This window comes from Aulonocara stuartgranti (genome assembly GCF_965226115.1).
Source record: "Aulonocara stuartgranti genome assembly, chromosome: 17".
NCBI lineage: Eukaryota > Metazoa > Chordata > Actinopteri > Cichliformes > Cichlidae > Aulonocara > Aulonocara stuartgranti.
Window position 1 is genome coordinate 9,444,655 of NC_138953.1, and position 12,874 is coordinate 9,457,528.

General features: G+C 39.3%; 1 protein-coding gene across 5 annotated transcripts in view; it reads right to left on the minus strand.

Annotated features, from left to right (window-relative positions):
• atp11b (ATPase phospholipid transporting 11B) overlaps positions 1-12,874 on the minus strand; it is a 51,173-nt gene that overhangs the window by 15,961 nt on the left and 22,338 nt on the right. For all 5 annotated transcript variants that reach the window (XR_014272192.1, XR_014272193.1, XR_014272194.1 and 2 more), the window contains exons 15-28: positions 12,715-12,783; positions 12,441-12,514; positions 12,093-12,196; positions 11,085-11,266; positions 8,062-8,265; positions 7,777-7,930; positions 7,518-7,620; positions 7,276-7,421; positions 6,338-6,397; positions 5,702-5,829; positions 5,253-5,391; positions 3,857-3,922; positions 3,076-3,179; positions 227-392 (exon numbers count right to left, since the gene is read on the minus strand). Coding sequence is in view for 2 of the 5 variants with exons in the window: in XM_082510176.1 (XP_082366302.1) it covers positions 227-392; positions 3,076-3,179; positions 3,857-3,922; positions 5,253-5,391; positions 5,702-5,829; positions 6,338-6,397; positions 7,276-7,421; positions 7,518-7,620; positions 7,777-7,930; positions 8,062-8,265; positions 11,085-11,266; positions 12,093-12,196; positions 12,441-12,514; positions 12,715-12,783 (1,699 nt within the window). In the remaining 3 variants the exon portion in view is untranslated. The remainder of the gene's footprint in view (positions 1-226; positions 393-3,075; positions 3,180-3,856; positions 3,923-5,252; positions 5,392-5,701; positions 5,830-6,337; positions 6,398-7,275; positions 7,422-7,517; positions 7,621-7,776; positions 7,931-8,061; positions 8,266-11,084; positions 11,267-12,092; positions 12,197-12,440; positions 12,515-12,714; positions 12,784-12,874) is intronic.

Genomic DNA, 12,874 nt, shown 5'->3' on the forward strand with positions numbered 1-12,874 from the left:
GAAAACAGAAGTGGGTGAAGTATTCTCAGTAACTACAGTAGAGTCCAAACAGCAAGTAGAACAAAAGAGCACTTAGGCAGCTGCTGTGAACCAGAGAAAGTACAGAGTTAGGCCAGCACTGGCTCACAGGCAACAACCTATAAATGTCTTACCATCTCACATTCATACTTTCCACTTTTTTTTTTCTTTTTTATAATACTGCTCCTGCACCTCCTCCCCTCATTACCTGACTCTTCTGAGTGCTGGTGGGCTGCAGGTGTCTGTACAAGACCTTCTTCAACACATCAGGAAAGAGGCAAGTTATGACGATGATGATAATGGCGAACCAGGCTGAACCGCTGGACAGCAGCTGCACAAAGACGAAGTACATGTCCTGGGTGTGCAGGAATGGCCTGAGGGGGCAAGGGGAGAGGAAACAATGTCTATTTTATGCTTAGAAAACATCTACAAGCCAGTTTGTCCAAAAGCAACAGTAACATTTGGTTAGCCTTACAAAAAAAGAAAAAGAAAAAAAAGAATCATACAAAACAAAACAGCAACAGAGATGGGCAGCCAGCCTCAACTCTGCCCTGTTCACCATAAATTCAGGTTTTACTGGCAGTTGGAAGTCATGCTCTTAGAGTAATTTCATTATTTCCTGACACCAGAGTTTAATGACTGGTGCAGATGTCAGACTACAAATATCCATTATGGTCCAATATTATCAGCATGGCTCCTGCAAGTCTGTGAGTTCACTGGCCTGTGTAACGTGGTCGAGACTGATCTGTTCAACTCAGCAGACTACCAGAAAAAACAAAAACAAAGCAGTCGTGTGAGGTAGGGCTGGGCCATATCATTCCGTTCACGGTAATACCAGTATAATGTTGGGCTACGACAAGAAAATTAAATATCGCGATAGAATATGGGTAAAACACGCATGCGCAGTGCCTTTGTTTTCATACGCACATGGTGAAAAAGGCACGGCGGCGACGGAGTATGACATGGGTGAAAGCGGATCGTTGAATGAAACTGATGAACCAGAACTGGTTTGTAAAAATGCTGCAACTTCAGTGGTGTGGAACTGGTTTAGCTTTCGTCCGTCAGATACACAACAAAGCACTATTTTTGGTAGAGCGTGCTAGCGGGCCGTCGTTATTACCATGTTGTTTGGAAAGTACAGCACACTTAAAATCAATCCTTTGATTTTTCTGAAAATCGACAGTGCCCCTTATAATCCCACGGGCCTTATGTTTGAATTCTGGTTGTGTTTACAGACCTTGAAATGATTTTATGTCGTACACGGCGCTCGAAAATCTGTCAAATGTTTTAGTATGATTTTGCTAAGCTACGAACCCGCACCGCTTGATGGATTGTCTGAGCATTACGGCTATCATAGGCAGGAGCCTCGCGGAGTGATACGTACAGTGCTTCGACATAATATTACCGTGTTGTGTGTGTATAACCTCTTTTTAAGTTTTGTGGATATTATACATGGTTATGCTGAGGATATGTCGGCCAGTTTCCACTGGAAATGCCTTTTGGTTCAACTGTCAGCAAGGAATTTGCATTTGCACTGTAAAATTTTTATATAACTTTAATGCACATAAAAAACAGCTGCTTGTTTAAGTGAAAATACATTGATTTTTTTTTTTGCACTAATAAAATTGTGGAGTTGTAAAGTATTTTGTCTAGTGTCAATTATATCGTTATCGCAAATTTTCAAATCTATATCGTGATAAATACTTTTGGTCATATCGCCCTGCTCTAGTGTGAGGTATAGTTTGACATCAGGGCTGGGCAATAAAACACTAAAATAGTCATTATGAAGTAATTTTTCCCTCAATAGAAATATGAGACAATGCTCAATATAAAGCCGATAGAACTCACTACATCCATGTTTTCACAGACAATACGAGAGGCCAGTGAGAATAGTACCCTGTCAAACCAATCATGGGGACGGACATGGTTGGAACACTGACATCAGTGTAGGAGGAGCCGCTGGCAGCAGCACATGTGCTAATGTTTGTGCTACTGCAGCGTTAGTGAACATGACAGCCATAAAAGGACAAGCTTATTATTCAAAAGAAGAATCTGAGGACTTTGCTAAAGCCTGATAAAGAAGCAGAGCAACATACATTGCAAAATGAGTTGAAAGCACGTTTCCACATAAATGCCACATAAGCACCTGAAGCAAGGACATGCTTACACCATGCACAGCTAACTGTTTACCTGCACAATGCAATACCTTATTGTAATCTGTATGATGCAAGTAAGCACAGTTGAAAATGTTGATTGAAGCTGCTGGTTCAACTAGCTGTAAACATTTCTCTCAGACAGCACTGTCCCAGCTACACAGGAGTGTAGAGAGATCTGCAAAGCTATCATACTTCACCACCTGATCGGATTTGTGGTCAAAAACAATGCATTTCAATCCTGTGCTTCTTGTGCTTTCTCAAACCATTTCTATTTATATATTTTAGAAAAACTTGACAGTTAGGCCTGCGACAGACTGACGACCTACACGTGGTGAACCCCATCTCTCGCACTACGGGAGCTAGAATAGCTCCCAGTCCCGCCCCCGCAACCCTGAATTGGATAAGTGAAAGGATGGACGGATGGATGGATTGTTGTCTTGAAGCATTAGCACACCACAATTGTGTGAATATATCACTTTAGTTTATGTTCTCTTTTTTATATTTGAAAGATTCCTGAATTTTTACTGATGATATATACAGAAAGCTTTGTTTATTTTTGGTGTTGTTCCCCCCAAAAACTGTTTGAATCTATATAAATCATCTTATTGGTCAGAATTAATATTTTAGATGACTGTAGACACACAGAATTACAGATCTGTATATTGTTCTATTTTTCTGTGTATTGTACATTTGTCATGCTCAGCTTCTAACAGAAAATAATATTTAAATGTTTAATATATATGAGAAAAAAAAACCTGAAAAAAAAAAGTGGTAAGAGCTTTTTTTTTTGTTCCTGTTGCCCAGACCTATTTGAGATAAACATACAGCACACAGGAAGTAACTGAGTTTAAAAGCATCACTTTCCAGAAGCAAAAAGAACTTGCCAAGAAGGTGTTCTTACCAGATGATGCCTCCATAGAAGAGAGAGAAGATGAAATAGAAGGCAATTGAGCCCCATGTCACAAAATGGTTCATCCACGTCCAAAAATGAGTCTCTAATGCAAGCTGACGTTACACACATACAGGAGGGGGAGGAAAAGAAAAATGGGTGTAAAACATGGATCCAGGGACAGGCAGTGCATCAATAAACTACAGCAATCTTCCTCCGTGCTATAAAGAGAGACCTTGAGGTGACACTGATAAATTATCTTCTCGAATTAATGGCCACTGACATCATCCTCATCACAACATCTTTCAACATATTTCATTAACGAGACTTTGACAATACAAATGTCTCCTTTTGAAACTGCATGTGTTTCTCAGCTTTCTGCTATGCAAACATCAGCCATCATCCTTAGAGGGCATTACATGAGAAAAGACTCAAACACTCAAAAATAAATTGCTGATGTACTTCAGTGTCAGCTTGTCAACTTATTATAAATTCCTACATGTAAGCAAAACTCCAGCTAAGCTGAAGATGTGTCACTGGATACTTCTTTCCCAGCCCTTGTTTACACTCACTGAATAACTTGGCTTCCTGCTGCTTTGTTCTCAGCAGGTAGCATACATACAAATCTGACTGGGAGAGTGCCTGCTATTATATGAACCCACCACTCATTACTCTGAAAGCTTCAAATGTAACCATGAGTGTCGTAAACATTACAAAACGTTCCAAACACAACTGCTTCTTCAGAAAGAGTACAGTGGTTTGTTGATAGGGTATAATATTTGATATCATTTACCTTTAACGTGACAGTGATGACCATGACAGTAAAGACCAGTGTTCCAAATGTCCAGTTCCCAAACATCTACAGAAACAGACATACAAGTACTTCAGTTAATAATAATAAACAGCATTACAATGTAGTTTGGCACTTCCTGAAAATGATTTCATGAGGAGGGGAAAACAGAAGCTTTGCATAAATGTACAGACTGTGTGTTCGCATCTGTATAAGGGACGTCGTTACCCTACTGCTCTTGTTCCCTTGGATCACTGACAAGCTTTAGTCTACACATGTGGTGCAAAGAGAGACAAGTTCACTATGACTGTAGCCTTGGTTAACAAGTTGTTTTGGCATCACGGTGCCCAAAATAAGACCTCGGCCTCCAACTGTGTGAGTACCATCAGTAGCTCCACTGTTCTACTTATAGGTTGAGAGCTGTGGGAGACATTGTTTTGTTGCCAGCCAGTTCAGGACCCTGCTGGTGTCCGAACATTGAGGGCTAATAGTGACACACAGTTCAAGTTTGTGCTCGCTACTTTCAGAATTATGATTTAAACTAAAATCTTTTACAAACTCGGTCCCCTAACTGATATCTACCTACTTATAGAAAAATCTGACTAGATGTTAGTGAAGATGGTTTCTGCCTATGCAGCTACGCTTTGAAAAAGGCAGAAATTCTATTCTATTCTAATGGTCATCAAACTCAAAATATAATATATTGTAAAATACTGTATATACTCAAAAATCGCCATTAAGGGTACAGGAGAGGTAGGAAATGATTAAACCAAGCCATGTAACTCTACTATGAGTTGATTCAGCATATTTCAAGACACCACTAATGTAAATGCTATAGACTAGCCACTTAAATTCATGCTCTTGAATAGCATCATTACTAATAATTTAATATTTCACTTAAAAGAAAATCTTTCTGGGAGTTCTCTCATTAGCTCCCTAAGAAGACATGCATTCATCTGTAGAGCAGACTCTTACCAGCTGCCTGTTAGCTCGCAAGATCTGAAGACATGCACAGCATGAAGGCAAAAGGGAAAAGGCGTAATCAACAAAGGACAGAAGAAAAAGACAACCAAGAGAGTGCAGTAAAAGTGAGTGCTTTCGGAAATACCAAACTTCAGAAAGAAAGAAAGATGATGAGATATGCAGCAGGACAGAAAAGGGAAGATTTGTTATGCTCTTAAACAAAAAGAACGACAAAGAGACAGATAAGAAAAGTGCAAGATGAAGGGAAGACGTGAGTGCAAAAATACCAGCGGGTAAACAGTCCCGTTAATGTCCGCAACACAACAAGATGCAATCACGAATGGTTACTCTATAGTATCAGTTTGCTACTTTTCCCTTTTTTGCTCTGAACTAACATTTGACTGATATCAGCATCATAGAGCATGAAAACACATACCTGTCCATTGCCCATAAGTGTGGTGTCCTCTCCCATTAGTATGTAGGATCCAAAGAAGAAGACAAAGGCGTGACAGAAACCCAACACAGTCCAGTACAAGAAGGTCCGGAAAGAGAGCAGAGAGTTCTTGCTAATATCCCTGCAGAAAATAAATAAATAAAAGGTTTTTTTTAATCATAATCCTTAAGAGCATTCATAGGATCCAAGCAAAGTTGCATGTTTCACTGTGATGAATAAATAAATACATTGCAATTTAGCAGTTCTGAAAAATAAAATGATTTATGTAACAAGCAGCATCTAGATGCTAACAGCCAATTTAAAAACATTACATAAAATTCCAATTAACACACAAAAAAAAGAAACAGTGGGCCAACTGTCTATATAGATGATGACATAACAGAAAACAATATACAAAGTAGTGTTCACCTAGAGATGACATATAAGCTCACCTGTACAGGCCAGGTTTGTTCTGCAATACATGCGGATGGACCAGCTGTTCAAACAGACTGTACACAAGGATTGGCAGCGAGGTGAAGCAGATGTTGTACAGTGTCAGATAAACACTGTCGTACAGAGTCTAGGTTGGACAGAGACAGCATTTCACTCATCAATGACCCATTAACAAGAACTGATATCCACAACTTGTTCAACAGACCTTAAAGATATCAGGGAGCGAGGCGGAGCAGAGTTGGAGCAAAGCGGAAAAACAAATGAGTAGGAACACACACACTGTACTAGAAGATGAGGCAAGAGGATTATAATATGGCCTCCCAGTAAAAACTATAGTGTTACATGGTTAATAATATTTTGGGACTGGCTTCCAAAACCATGCTACATAAATAATTGAAAAGACAGAAATTCAATAGACTTCTGATTCTTAATTTTAAAGCCTATAAATAATAAGATCCATTTTCGTTTTTATTTAACACAGATTCACTACAAGAGACATCGAAAAAGAAAAAAAATCTATAAAAATGCACTCAATCTGATACCTAATAAGATACGCTGGTAAAGCGGAGCACAAAATTAGGACCAAAACACCACTGACATTAAAAAGACAAAGATACAGAGAGTGTGAGACTTACTTGTTGTGAAAACAAACAGAAGAACTGGTATAAAAACTGCGGCGTGATAAAACACACATTCTAGAAAAGACAGAGTGAAGGAAAGAAACATTAAAAATATTGCAGTGACAGGAGACACAACTGAACACGCTCTTAGTTATGCTACGGTCACACTAGGGGAAACAGTGGTTGGAGGCCATGGCACAAGCTAAATTATTGTGACTGTGTGCAGTGAACCTGTAGTCCCGTTGCCTTTGAGATGGTGTCTTTGAAGATGGGAACCAAGTCAGTGAGTAATTGTATCACGACAATGATAAAATGACAATAAAAGAGTCAGTCTGTTATCTGAATGGGGTTAAGTTGGCAATTACATGCAATTACACAGCAAATAACTGGGATAAATCAGCAAAAATTGCAAATCTGTTGCCATCTATAGACACAGAATTCACATTTAGAGAACAACCAAATCTCCTGAACAGAAATGTAGAAGTTCTCCACAGATAAGTGATTTGTTATTTGAAAATGTAAAAACAGGCCCTGTGCAAACTTGTTTCAGATAGGAAAATAACCAGAATACACCCATTTGGCAACCAATTAGGCAGAGTCTTCTTTTGCAAAGAGATGCATCACAGACCAGCTGCACTCAGACTGAGACTGAATTTGTGAGCATTTATAAATTACACAGCAATATTTTGCAAACCTTCACCAATCTGAAAATGATTGCAGAGCACCACTGTTTGGAGCTGGGTTGACTCCCACCAGGCAACCTGTGCAATTCCTTTTTGACTTAAAGGAGTTACTGCAAATACATGCAATTTTTTGCTAAATTAAAAAAAACAAAAACAAAACAAATAAAAACACACCGATTTCTCTTAGTCACAGGGAATGTGTCTTGTATTTTCATTCTAGTGGGACTGAACAATTACAGCGGAAGTAGAAAGTCTCTTTCTAGATCTTACCTTGTAGAAAAAGTACTGTACAAGAGTAGCTATTCGAATGTAGTAGAAGTGCCCGTGGACCAGCAGGAGTTTGGCCAGGAACTTGAACCTGGCAATTGCATAGTCGCTGTTTCTCACAGCCTGACGACCCTCCTTCCCCATGATACCTGGAGACACAGACATACTGGAGATCACACTGCAGAACACTAATACCATGTCATGTGAGACAATACAGTCTGTATCTACGTGAGCTAAGTGTTTACCTATGCCCACATGGGCTTCCTGTATCATACTGACATCATTGGCTCCATCCCCAATAGCTAAGGTGATGGGTTTTTCTGGAGATGTCTTTAAAAGACGCACAACCTAGACATAACAAAGTAACAATGGCATCACAGGTGAGCTTCAGAAAATTTGCAGAGACAAAAAACAAACAAACATAAAAAAAACCCCCAAAAAAACAACAACAAAGGAACCCCATCCACCCACAAACAATTAAAAATGCTTACAAGACAACAATACCTTAGCTTTCTGCAGTGGGGCCATGCGGCAGCACAGCACAGCTGAACAGTTTTTACACACTTCCATAAAGAGCTTCTCGTGTTCCCTCAATGCTAAAGACAGACTAGCTCCATCTACAACCAATCCATGCTGTATGACATGGTCCTCCCTTAACCTGCGAACAGACAGAGAAAAAGTTAAAAAAAAAGAACACAATATGAGGTCAGGGGGATATATATACACACAAAATTAAACAACATGTATGCTGTCAGATAACATCATTACTTTCAGCAGAATCACACCTACCTCCTGGACAGTATGCGGAGCTGCTCAGCACACTCGTTATCAGAGTGCTGCTGCAGGAGCTCCAGGATGTTCATGGTTCTGTGGAAGTGGCCACAGGACAGGCTTACACTGACTGCCGTCTCATGTTTGTCCCCTGTCAGCACCCATACTTTGATTCCTGCGAGTCGCAAAGCCTCAATGGTCTCCTGGACCTTGTCCTGAAGTCTAGGGATACAAGAAAGAGAGAAAATAAACACTTTGGTCTCCAAGGTAACGCAGACAAAGTGTGGGTAACTTGATGGAACTGATCAAACTAAGCTTCATAATTTAACACATCTACTGAAGGGTTAGCAAGAACTGGTGAGCAGAGGGTGACTGACTACTTTGTGTTTTTCGCTGCAGTTATTTTTCAAAAGATTCAAAGACAGTTGATCTGATCTAATATTTTTATGCCAATCGGCATTACATTTTTCATGTTACACAGATGTTGGAGGGAACCCTTCATCTCATCTTCCATACCAGAGGAGATTCTTTGACCGTGAACATCCGTGCCCCGGGAGGATCTCATTTCAGATACAGAAGCAGAGCAGTGGGAAAAAGGGAGAGCGAGCAAAAAGATAAACAAAGTGGGAGACGCAAGAGGCTTATGTGAGGAGCAGATGGCGAGCGGCTGCAAACACACATCAACATTCATTTCCAGAGAGGCTCGGTGAGGTGACGTCTTCTTCTCCCTGCTGACTATTTATTGTCTGTTAAAAATCTTCCCACTGTGTTTATCTGTCTGTTTTGCCTGTGTGTTTCTTCAGTTTTGAATTTTTTTCTCTTTTTTGGGGGGGGGTGGAAGCCCATGACAAAAAAAGCCTAAGACAGCAACAACAAAACACAAGCAGATTTGATCCACTGTGGATGATGTCCATTTCTCAAAACTTACTTTTTTTTTTTTTGGGAATGTGTGAATTACAGAAATAAGATTCCGAGTTTTGTTGTCAGCAGTTGGGCGTACAGTGGTCCCTCGCTATAATGCGGTTCACCTTTCGTGGCCTCGGAGTTTCGCAGATTTTTTTGTGTGCAATTTTCCATGTTTTTTTTTTTTTTTTTTTTTAAACAGCGCATTGTGTTCTGCGTCCTGATTGGCTGTACACCATTGTCGATCAATCTCGTGCCGTGTCTCTGTACAGTACAGAATGCGTTCAGCTTGTCAAATTTACATAAATCTTTGATCGCTAGCAGTGTGACTCTGAAGCGCTGTACTGTATGTTTGTAAGCTTTCTCCCCAACCAACACAACAATGTCGACGAAAAGCTTTGCACCGTCAAAGGCAACTGCGGGTGCCTTTGGTTTCATTCTATAATACTGGTCATTTTCTTTTACAAAGGTTTGAGCTTTAAGAGTGTTTAAACAAGAGAGAAAAGTGTGAAAACGTCCATGCCAGTCTTTGAAAAGTGTATAAAGTGTGTAGTGAGGGGTTTTACAGCCTTAAAACATCTAAAATAATTGTAAAAAATAAAGTTGGCTACTTCGCAGATTTTACGTATCGCGTGTTATTTTTGGAATGTAACTCCTGAGATAAACGAGGGACCACTGTACTGCACAAACTGTTGAGATTTCAAATCCATTGAGAACTCAAGAAGGCTCACAAATAGTGATAAACATGACAAATGAATCTCTGACCAAGTGATTCTAGTGATTCTTGCAAAAATGTCTAAAGTGCCGGTAAAGCTACCAATAGGACTTAACCATTACACCTTGAGACCAAATTAGGTGAATACCTGTCTGTGTAAGGTCTCATCCTAGTCATGGTAGTCTTAAGAGCTTGAATAAAAGATTTTTTAAAAAGAAGGCAAGTGTACTTCTTTCAATTTGAGAAGACACTTCATCTCTCAAAGGAGCTTCAGTTCTAAAACCAAAAGGTGGTGTGTGCAATGTATTTAATCCCCGGAGGGGGTTGTCCCATTTTGAGGTTGCGAGTTATCACATGAGCCAAGGTGTGAAAAAAATGGCATGGGTCAACTCACACCTCAGCTCATTACGGGGCAAGGTCTCACAGTTTTTATGCTCACCGCGTTGCTTGTTGTGTGGGAGATGGTTTTCACAACTTCGCCTCCTTATTAGAGCGCATGACGCGATATTGTCTGAGTGGTGAAACCTGACGTTTATGAGAATACTGCAGCGGCTTCCTGCCACGACGGAGGGTATATTGGCACCTTTAGAGTGGTTTCACCCTTAACGTAACCCAACTACACTTTAAATAACCAGGACCCCTGGATGAGAGGTGAAACATCTTCACAAACTTAAGTGTCTTCAACCACGATAAATTACAGATGGATGGGTGACAGATGTTTTGCCATGGCATAAGCCTACTGGTCCTTCAAGTTCTTGATTTTATCTAATAGCTGCTCAGGTATCCAGATCTCGATCACCAAAGTGGACGGACAAATTGTCAACTGAAATTGGCCAGCATAAAGAAAAAAAATCCAGAAGCCTGTGTGGCACATAAATCATCTACTCCTGTACAATGGCATCCTGTTTTTAAAGTTGACCATCTTCAAATAGTACAGTGGTCAGTTGTTTAAATTGATCTAATTTGATGCCCATAATCATGTAGCATTGAGCAACACTTACAATTAACATTATCTTAACCCCACATTCCTAAAAATTGACTCAGATTACACACAAGTGTTTGGAAAAGCAAACCACAGTACTTCAGTGTACTGATTGTACTGACCAAATTAAACAATTTCTTCTTGATTTAAAAGAATTGATGCTTTAATTTATAGCAAACATTGTATTAAAAAAAAAAAAGACCTGAGTCTACCTAGTTCACTTGACTCTACTTAAGCCTAGATTGTAGATTATTACTTTGTGTTCAATGCACACATCAAAAGCCTGCTTTGTGTATTATTAGTTTAGCGAGACTGTGTTTGTCCTTAATACTGTTTTAGGTGTGGATACTCAATGCAAAATCCTTTCTGTATTGATTAGCACGGGTTATGAATGTGATGAGAATGTCAAGATATTTTATTTTATGTTTTGAGTCTCCATACTTGTCCTCCACTCCTGTTGCTCCCAGGAGCTGCAAGTCTTTTTCAATGTAGCTGAAGGCTTCCTGCAGTCTCTCCTCCCTCTGCTGCAGCGCGGTGCGGGCACTGTTTAGTTTCTTGTCCACATCGATGTACTCCTCCGGACTGAAGTGGCGGCATGCTACAACCAGGGTTCGCAAACCTTTCTATAATTAAATTAGGAGAATGGAGTTTAGAAAAATGATTCAAAACAGGGAAGAAAAAGAAGAAATATCAAAAGAAAGGTTGATAAAATGATGAAGGATAAAATGAGACACCACGTTTGGGTAGATGGTAAGGTCAAATGTCGGCAAGGTTGGGGAAAAAAATCATAAGAGAATGATGGGAAGAAATGAATCCAGGAAACAAAGAAGCAAAGAGAAAGAAAGACGAGAAAAACAAATTATTAAAGCTTGACTCTAAATCACAGAGCGAGCCTAAGGGGTAGATGACCACAAATCAACCCACCGACTCCTGGGTACTGACGTATGATGGCATGATGTGAGGGCAGTGCGTGTGTGTGTCTGTTGTGGCGAGGAATTTACAATGTAATGGGAACAGAGAGCCAAAAGTAATCACTGTAACACTGAAAAATGTCAGGCCTACACATACAGACACAAATCTGAGGACATAAATCAAAATATATATATTTAAAGGTTTCTTTTGAAGACAGATGTATCAACTTCATCCAATTTGTCTCAGACATCTGACCACAGGGATATCGGGAAGTTTCATATTGATAATCATATTACCTCTAGACAGGTAAGTCATTTGTATCCTATTAAATAATACATGTGCAGCTGATGTGTGTGACTTCAATGGTTAAAAAAAAAAAAAAAAAAAATGTGTTTCTGCAACAGATGAAAAATCCCCCCCAAAAATATTGGGCTTAAGGGGTGATGAATCTGTATCATGATTGTGAAAATATAAGCATCTGGTTAATATTTAGAGAGGAAAACAAACAAACAAATAAATAAATAACAAAAATCTTACCATGGCAAACTCATCAACGTGCAGCCTTGTCTTTTCGATCTCACCACTAGTCGCGAAAGGCAAAATGGCAGACTCCGCCCCCTTGGTGAACAGCACTTTGCCTCCTTGAAAAGCAACACAGCAAGAACATATACGCTAAATATGCATTAAAATGTCAATTTTCAATAAAAATATAAAATAAAATACAAAAAAACTTACTATATTATACTTGTAAACATAAGCGTTCCATTTTTCGCTTATTTTAGAATATTATCAACTCCTCAATGTTTCTGTTTTTATTGTTAATGGTTAATTTCATTTTTTTCACTTGCAACAGACGTACAGCTCAGCTGAAGAACGTGGTATTACCTGAGGGAGTTTGCAGTATGACACTCATCCTCCTGCGGTTAGGATCAAACTCGAGTACATGGAGCAGTTTATACCTGAGTGTCCAAACAAAGACCCGTCAGACATTGATTAGTTACTCGTTTTGAACAGGGGCGATTTATTTTTTGGCTGCAGGTTTTTTATTATTTTACTTTAAAAACTATGAGAGCATGGAATATCTCCTGAGTGAGATTAAGAAAAACAACAATCCACTGTAATCTTATTTGTGATTTTAAAAATGCACAAGGTGACATACTTTTCTAACTTGCCAAAAGTTTTGATTTCCATGGTATCTCCGTTGCTGCAAGAGAAGGCCACTCCAATCCTGAGAGAGAAAAAATATAAAATAAAACAAACCCCAGCACTTATATTAACATCTTACAACAACTACCTATAACTGCAAGCTGTAGCATTTT